The sequence below is a fragment of the Clarias gariepinus genome, chromosome 1 (genome assembly GCF_024256425.1).
Source record: "Clarias gariepinus isolate MV-2021 ecotype Netherlands chromosome 1, CGAR_prim_01v2, whole genome shotgun sequence".
Lineage (NCBI taxonomy): Eukaryota > Metazoa > Chordata > Actinopteri > Siluriformes > Clariidae > Clarias > Clarias gariepinus.
In genome coordinates this window covers 9181613-9190200 of record NC_071100.1, presented here as the reverse complement: position 1 = coordinate 9190200, position 8588 = coordinate 9181613, and the positions used below count along the sequence as shown (strand labels likewise).

Genomic DNA, 8588 nt, shown 5'->3' with positions numbered 1-8588 from the left:
CATTAAATCTTTAAAGGGTTTACTTTTATAGATGTACACTCACAACATCCACAAAACCGTGTGCTTTTGTAAAATAGAGAAAATAAACAGGGTGTGCTTTCAGCTCTCTCAGTCAATATCATTCTGAAACTTATCTTTATTAAATATATCTACAGAAAGCTTAAATAGTCTACTTTTAAATGAAGTTAAATTGATAATAAATATTTTAAGTTCATGTAATCTGTATGAATCCAACTAGAGGTACAGTCTTTCTGTCTCACTTCATTATCTGATCAGGACCCGGATCAGGACACGCCCACACGCCATTCACAGTGTAACAGTCTGGGTAATTTACATACAAGGCCACGCCCCCAACACGCAAGCAAACACAAACACACACAAACACACACGGGATGAGTTTCCTGCGCGTGTAGAAGACGTCACATGCTGTACAGGTTTCTAAAGCTCTACAGAATGCAGTGTAATTAGACTTTAGCCATTTATATGTTTATAAGTAACTGAAAAATACACCAATGTCGGGAAAAAAACAATACAAACATAATAATATGTGAGTTATAATGTTGTGTGTTTAAGGTGAATCTCCTCCAGTCTCTCTGATCATCAATCCCAACAGAACTCAACACTTTACTGGTCACTCTCTCTCACTGAGCTGTGAGGACCAGAGACACTCTACTGGATGGACAGTGAGACGATACACACACAGCAGAGGAGTTACAGGTTGTTTAGGTTTGGGATCAGTTACAGAATCTACATGTAATATCAGCTCTATTCAGAAATCCCACCCTGGAGTTTACTGGTGTGAGTCTGAATCTGGAGAAAACAGTAATCCTGTCAACATCACAGTGCATGGTGAGTCTTCATGTAGTGTGTTTACTGTTAAACAAGTAGGGAAATGTTTAATACAAAATATTCAGAGTTTGTAACTGGGAGAACGGTTCAATAAGAGACACTTAACTGGTTTATCTCAGTAATGTTCTGAAAGTTCTGAATGTTCTGTAGTTGTAATATTACTTAAAGGCAGCAACCAAATGTCTCCGTCTTGTTTCTCTAATGATCTGAATCAGTTACAGTAGAGGAAGTAAAACACTGAATCAGGCTATAGACTATAGTGCGGCTCTACACAACTTTAGTGTCACACTCTTCATCTAAAGACATTTAATCATTTAATTTAACATCACAGACCACAGTAACACTAATTATATTCTCGTAGGGTCATTAAACAGATTTTGTTCAGATAAGTGTAAGCTTTGCAGCTTATAGTCAGTCTGGGTTTTATACAGTTATAAACAGTTTCTTCTAGACTTTGCCCTCAGTGCGCATCTAAACTGCTTCCGCCACTGCTGACTATTTTAGTTTAGTTTAGCAATTCTCATTTATGCATCTGTCATGGTGTTGCCATCCTGCTTTTTCTTTTAATCTGACTTTTATCTTTTGGGACTTTTGTGTTGGAATTTGTTTCCAGACTCCAGTTCCCAGTATCCATTACAGCTCACCTGTTACTTACCCTGTTTAGTTTGTTGTCGTACCTGTTGTTGTTTCCTGATATTTTTAGCTTTTTGTCTGTTTTTCTCTGCCACCATTAGCATTAGCATGAGCATTAGCATGATCCTTTAGTTTCTAGTAATGATGACCAAATTAGGCTTCATGAAGCATTGATTTAAGGAAAGGTTCATTACTTGAAGCTCATTTAGCACACATGTCACTAGCGCCCCCTACTGCTGAAATATGATTCATGATTGAAGATTCAAAGGTGCTTTAAGGGCATGACAAATATAACATTTGTATTGTTAAAGATTAGAAAAAAGGTAGTGTAAGTTGAAGTTGGGGATGATTTTATTGAATTTGGTGTAGAATTCAGTGTGAATGTGAAGGGGCAGTCACAGGTCTGTCTGTGTCTCCCCGTCTCTACGTCTAGACGCTGTTCACTGAGTCTGTATTTCATCAGGGTGTTTCTACGCTTTGGGTCAGTCACCGTGCTCAGATAGTCTGCCATGCTGTAGTGTGTGTTTAGGCCCAGATAACACTGTGTCTTATTCTGCAGGTTAGTTTGTGTTTCTCAACAGTCTGAATAGTTACTTTTTAGTGTTTGTTTAATTTGGTTATTCTAATTGTCTTACTAAATTTTTTCCTGATCTGATCCTATTATGTTAGTGTGTGACGCAGGTGTGTTAGTGTGTAATGGTTGGGGTAGGGGTAGCTCAGTGGTTAAGGCATTGGACTACGGTTTGGAAGATCCCAGGTTATTTGTGGTGTTTCTGTGAACCTTTAAAATAATTTAGCAGAACTCTGCATGCAGGGTCTCAATTGCATGTTTGTCACATTTGTTGAATTGTTGGTGTGTTTGATTATTTAATTTAGGATCCCGTCAGATCCTGGGGGTTTCTGTGCTTTCAGTTTGTTAATTTTTGTCTTTAAGTTCCTGCTCAGTAATCAGAGAGTCTAAGGGGTTTCGGTTGTCTTTGATAGACAGTTCCAGTTCTTCCAGCTTTCAACATTTTTAATGTTATTTTTTTTATATGAGTTTGAGTCTGTCAGTGAACTAACCTGAGGTGACCAGAAGACTTAGCTTTAGCAGTTAGCCCTTTGTTGTGTGATTGGTAAACTCAAACGCGGAAGCAAGCGAGTAGGCAGGATAACCACGCGATTTGTGAGAGTCTAAGGACTCTCACAAAAGGGGAGCAAGGGAAAAACACAAATTTAACCCGCGTCCTATAACACGCACTCAAATCAGAAAGCAAAACCCAAAGAGGTGAGTACTCACGAATTGGTAGACGAACAGCCTGAACCGACATGGGCCAAACTTAATGACTGAGCGCTAAGCCGTGGTTTGTTTACTCCTCTTATACTTCCTGGTTTGCGACCGCCTTACTTCCGCCAATACAGTGCCGGTCGTGTATTAAGTGTGCATGACAGTACCCCCCCGTCCAGGACCGGCTCCTGACGGTCCTGGGGTGGAGGATACCCTGCGACGGTAGTCTTGGATTAGTTCGGGGTCGAGAATGAACTGGGCCGGAATCCAAGACCGTTCCTCGGGGCCGTATCCCTCCCAATCGACCTGGTACTGGGTGCCTCTGTTCCGAGGTCGGGAGTCAAGGACCACCGTCGATGATGTGGGGAGCAGGAGCAGGGGGGTGGGTGGAACCATGGGAGTGGTAGTGAAGGGTTTTAGTTGTGAGATGTGAAATACAGGGTGGATCCGGAGCGCCGCAGGCAGCTGGAGCCGGTAGGTGACTGGATTTATCCGGAGAGTGATGCGGTATGGTCCGATGAATCGGGGTGATAGTTTCTTTGACTCAGTGTGAAGATGGAGATGTTTAGTGGAAAGCCATACCTTGTCACCTACATGGTACAATCGTCCCGGAGGGTGTCGACGGCGATGTTGGATGGTATAACGGCTGTTGGCCTGGTGGATGGATCGATTTGCCTGGTTCCATAGCCGTCGACACCGGTGGACCAACTGTTGGACTGACAGCACATCAACCTCCGGTTCTTGATGGTTGAACATCGAAGGTTGGTAGCCGTAGCACACCTTAAAGGGGCTTAGCTTCGTGGCTGAAGATACGTGAAGATTGTGTGAAAGTTCGGCCCAGATGAGGTAGCGAGCCCAGGAGCGCTGACGGTCGGCGATAAAACATCTCAGATAGCGCTCCAGTTGTTGGTTGGTCCGCTCCATCTGACCGTTAGTCTGTGAATGGTATCCCGATGATAGACTGCAGGTGGTGTTGATCAGACGGCAGAAGGCCTTCCAGAATTTGGCAGTGAACTGGGGCCCTCTGTCCGAGACGATGTCCTTAGGGAACCCATGCAGATGGACTACGTGCTCTAATATCAGCTCGGCTGTATGTTTGGCTGACGGGAGTCCGGCGAGGGCCACCAGATGCACGGCCTTAGAGAACCGATCAATGATGGTCATGATGGTGTCTTTTCCTTCGGATACCGGCAGGCCCACGACAAAGTCGACGGCAATGTGCGTCCAGGGTCGACGGGGAACTGGAAGGGGTTGAAGGTCTCCCGGCGTAGGTTGGTTGGTGTTCTTGGCCCTGGCGCACACTGGACACGCCTGAACGAACTCTTTGACGTCCCGAGCCATAGATGGCCACCAGAAGTCTCGTTGGAGAAATTGAAGGAAGCGTCTTGTGCCTGGGTGTCCTGAGAGGGGGGAGGAGTGTCCCCATTGGAGAACCTCGGATCTCACGGTTTCGGGTACGTAGAGTCGTCCAGGCGGTACACCTGCCGGTTCGGTCTCTGTGGCCTGCGCATGGCGGACCCTCGTTTCCAAGTCCAGTTGAAGTGGTGCGACGATCTTGGATGAAGGTAGAACAGGCGCGGGGTCCGCCCGGGGAAGGTCCAGCTCGAGTTGCCGAGAGAGCGCATCAGCCTTAGTGTTCTTGGACCCCGGGCGGTATGAGAGATGAAAGTTATAATTTTCAAAAAACAACGCCCACCGCGCCTGTCGGGGGTTCAGCTGTTTCAGGTTCCTGATGGAGATGAGGTTTTGATGATCCGTCCAGATGATGAATGGCTCTCTGGCGCCCTGGAGCCAGTGACGCCATTCCTCCAAAGCCCACTTTATGGCCTGCAGCTCGCGGTCTCCTACCCAGTATCGCTGCTGAGTGGGGTCAAATTTTTTGGAGAAGAAACTACATGGATGTAGTTTCTGATCTGGACCTCGTTGAGAGAGAACAGCTCCAGCGCCCACATCTGAAGCATCCACCTCCACAACGAATGGTTTACTGACGTCAGGATGAAGAAGAATGGGAGCTGTGGTGAACCGGTGGCAGAGTCTTCTGAAGGCGGAGATGGCAGCGGGGTTGAGGTGGAAAGGGAGAGCTGAGGGACGGGTCAGGGCGGTTAGGGGCGCGGCAACTGTACTGTAGTCCCGGATAAAGCGACGATAGAAGTTCGCAAACCCGAGAAACCGTTGAAGTTGTTTAAGAGTCTTGGGTAGGGGCCAATGACGCACAACCTCTAGCTTCTGCGGGTCCATGGCCACACCCTGGGGCGAGATGACAAAACCCAGGAACGTGGTGGAGCGCTCGTGAAAAGCGCACTTTTCCAACTTACAGTACAGCTGATGGGCGAGTAGTCTCTTTAGGACCGCCCTGACGTGCTGGGTGTGTTCCTCAGCGGTACGGGAGTAGATGAGGATATCATCTAGATATGCAAATGCCCACCGTCCTAGCATGTCCCGGAGAACATCATTGATGAGGTGTTGAAAAGTGGCGGGGGCATTGCATAGTCCAAATTAGAATCACCAGGCTTTCATAATGTCCTGTCGGGGTGATGAAGGCCGTCTTCCACTCATCGCCCTCTCTAATGCGCACCAAGTTGTAGGCGCTCCGAAGGTCCAACTTTGTAAAGATGGTGGCACCAGAGAGGGCGTCCAGGGCTGAGTTGGTAAGAGGCAACGGGTGTCGTTTCTTGATGGTGATGTTATTTAGCCCCCGATAGTCGACACATTGGCGAAGTTCGCCTCCCTTCTTCTTTACGAAGAAGAACCCAGCGGCGGCAGGTGAGGAGGAGGGCCTGATGGTACCTTGGCAAAGAGCGTTGGTTACATATTCCTCCATCGCCTGCATCTCTGTGGCTGTCAGCGAGTAGAGATGGCCGTGGGGTGGAGTCGTGCCAGGTTGGAGGTCAATGGTGAGGTCGTACGGGCGACGTGGAGGCAGGTGGGTGGCTCGTCGTTTGCAGAAAACTTCTGCTAGGTCTCGATATGCCTCTGGGATGGCGTTGGTGTCGACGTCGGGGGCCTCGGACTCCCTAGAGCACGTCCCAGCCGACGCCCTTAGGCATAGTTCGGTGCAGGTCGCGCCCCACTGTAAAATCCGGTTTTGTGTCCAGGAGATGAGGGGGTCATGTTGAAGGTGCCACGGATGTCCAAGGATGATGGGAGGAGAGGAGATGGTGGTGACATGAAAACTGATCTGTTCGTGATGTTGGTCGATGATAAGAGTGATGGGTTGAGTTTGGGTGGTGATGGGACTGGTAGATAGGGGCCGACCGTCGACAGATGTAATGCGAACGGGCTGGGATAACGCCTCAAATTTTACCCCCAATCTTTTGGCATAAGAAGAGTCAATGAAGTTACCTGCTGCCCCGGAGTCGATGAATGCAGTACTTCTGACCCGTTTGTGGCCAAGTTGGAGGTGCACTTGAACCGTGAGACGGGAGGAGTTGGTCGTGACGGAGGAGAGGATGAGGTGGCCCGGTGAGTGGCTCCCATCTCTCACCGGGCCTGCGCGTTTCCCGGCCGGAGAGGACAAATCGCCCGGTGGTGCATAGCCGACCCGCAGTAGGCGCAGAGCCCTTCTCTAAATCGCCGCTCCCGTTCTGCAGCGGTCAAGGAGGCGCGTCCTATTTGCATGGGTTCCCCGGCTCCGGTGTCAACCACGGCAGGAGGTGGAGATCCGACAAAACCGGTGTTAGCAGTGGTAAGCGTGGTCGGTGGTTGAGGTGCTGTGTAGTAGGGGATGGAAGCAGACAGCAGGGTCCTGGGGGCTGGCTTCGGACGAGAGAGAAGGCGCTGATCAATGCGGAGGGCTAGCTGAATCAGACCCTCCGGGGTGGCAGGAAGCTCTCGTCCGGCAAGTTCGTCTTTAATACGAGACGCCAGCCCTTCGAAATAGGATGTCCAGAGTGCGGCGTCTCCCCATGATGTCTGCACCGCGAGGGTTCGAAATTCCGCTGTATAACGGCTCACAGACGATCCTTCCTGCTGCAGGTGATAGAGCTTGGTGTCGGTCTCCACCTCGCCCGCTGGGTGTTCAAATGTGAGCTTGAGTTGACGGGTAAACTCGTTATATGAGTGGGCGGTGTCCGTGTCTGCCCGGAGAACTGCCGTGGCCCACTCAGCTGCCTGCCCTTGATAGCAACGAGACGAGAAGCGCAATGCGTAGCCGATCGGTGGAGTACTTGGTGGGGTTGAACTCAAACACCAGCTCGAGCGTTGTTAGAAACACACTACACTTCCCGTCCGTGCCATTCCACTTCTCGGGTAAAGAGAGAAAAACATCCGAAGGGGGGGAGGGGGGTTGGTGTGGCGCAGCGGCCGCTGCGGGGGGAGGCCGGCTAGCTGTGCCATCAATAGCAAGGCCGCGACGTCTTGGACGCCCTGGCGCAGAGTAGCGATCTCTCCGCTTAGCTTATTGATAAGCTCGGCATGCCGATCTACCACCTCGCAGAGACGTGCGTAGTCCGCTGGGTTTACCGCGGTGGGCTCAGTCATTCTGTCAGTGAACTAACCTGAGGTGACCAGAAGACTTAGCTTTAGCGGTTAGCCCTTTGTTGCGTGATTGGTAAACCCAAACGCGGAAGCAAGTGAGTAGGCAGGATAACCACGCGATTTGGTCTAAGGACTCTCACAAAAGGGGAGCAAGGGAAAAACTTCCGGGTCCTAGTGCCGGTCGTGTATTGAGTGTGCATGACAGAGTCTGTTTTGTAGTGTTTGAAAATGTGTTGTCCAGATATCCCTCTTTTAAATAGTCAGTTCTTCATACTCTCTTTTTTTATGTTTGTTCCAATTATCCCAGAATTGATGTGTGTTTAGTGACTCCTCGATAAGTGTGAGCTGTTTCTGTGTGTATTGTGGTTTTTTGGTTCGGAGTGTATGTTTATATTGTTTTAAGTGTTTTACAGTAAAAAGGTGTATGTTAGTGTCATTGGGGTCTCTATGTTTCTGATTTGACCATTTCCTGAGTTCTTTTCTTAAATTTTAATGATATTTGTAAAACCATCTGTCATTTATTTAATGTAAGTTTTGATGCAGCTCTGTTTTTAGTTTAGATTGTGTTTATATTCTGAACTGACTGATTGTCTCCTTCTTTACTGTGGTTGTACGTGTCTCCAGAAAGTCTAGGACTGTTTGAATTTCATGACTTGATGGCTTTCTGTAACTTTTCTGTGCTGTTTTCAGCCCATCTGTAGGATTTGTGGATGTGGTACAGCTGTGGTACAGTGGGCTGTGTGTGTGTGTGTGTGTGTGTGTGTGTGTGTGTGTGTGTGTGTGTGTGGTTAGAACACAGTGGTTTAACACTGAAAGCATTGAGAATAATACATCAGATTTTACAATACTGAGTCTTTTACTTGTGTTTACGCTCAGTGTAGCTGTGTTGTGTCTCTGTGGTTCAGGCAGGACAGTGATGATAATGTAGTTAGCATGATAAAAAATAAAGGATGAAAAGAACAATAAATAATATTGTGACATTTGTGTGTTGGTGTTCAGTGCTTGTGTAGTGTGACTTAATACTGAACTGTAGTGCACATGATACAACAACGAGAGAGAGAGAGAGAGAGAGAGAGATGTATTTTTATTCAAAAATCTTCACAGCTGTGGTTGGGGTGAAACAGTTTATTTATCTTAAACACAACCTCACCCACCCCAGAGAACCCGATCTCACACAGAAGTGAGGATCCAGATTTACTAGTGTTAACTGATATAGGTGAGGATACTGATGTCTGCTCCAGTAATCAAGTCTATCTCCAGTTCTTACAATGTTTATCTCAGACAAATAACTAACAGTCCACTTAATGTAACTTCAACTGTACAATAACTCTTTCTGGCACAACAAACATTTCACTGTTAATTA

The 8588-nt window shown here is 47.8% G+C and overlaps 1 protein-coding gene across 1 annotated transcript in view; it reads left to right on the top strand.

Moving 5' to 3' along the window:
• Window positions 1-7162: 7162 nt before the first annotated feature.
• The window catches only part of LOC128514590 (Fc receptor-like protein 5), a 73929-nt gene continuing 72503 nt past the window's right edge, over window positions 7163-8588 (top strand). Inside the window, exon 1 of the mRNA XM_053488421.1 lies at window positions 7163-7214. Coding sequence (XP_053344396.1) covers window positions 7163-7214 — 52 coding nt within the window. The remainder of the gene's footprint in view (window positions 7215-8588) is intronic.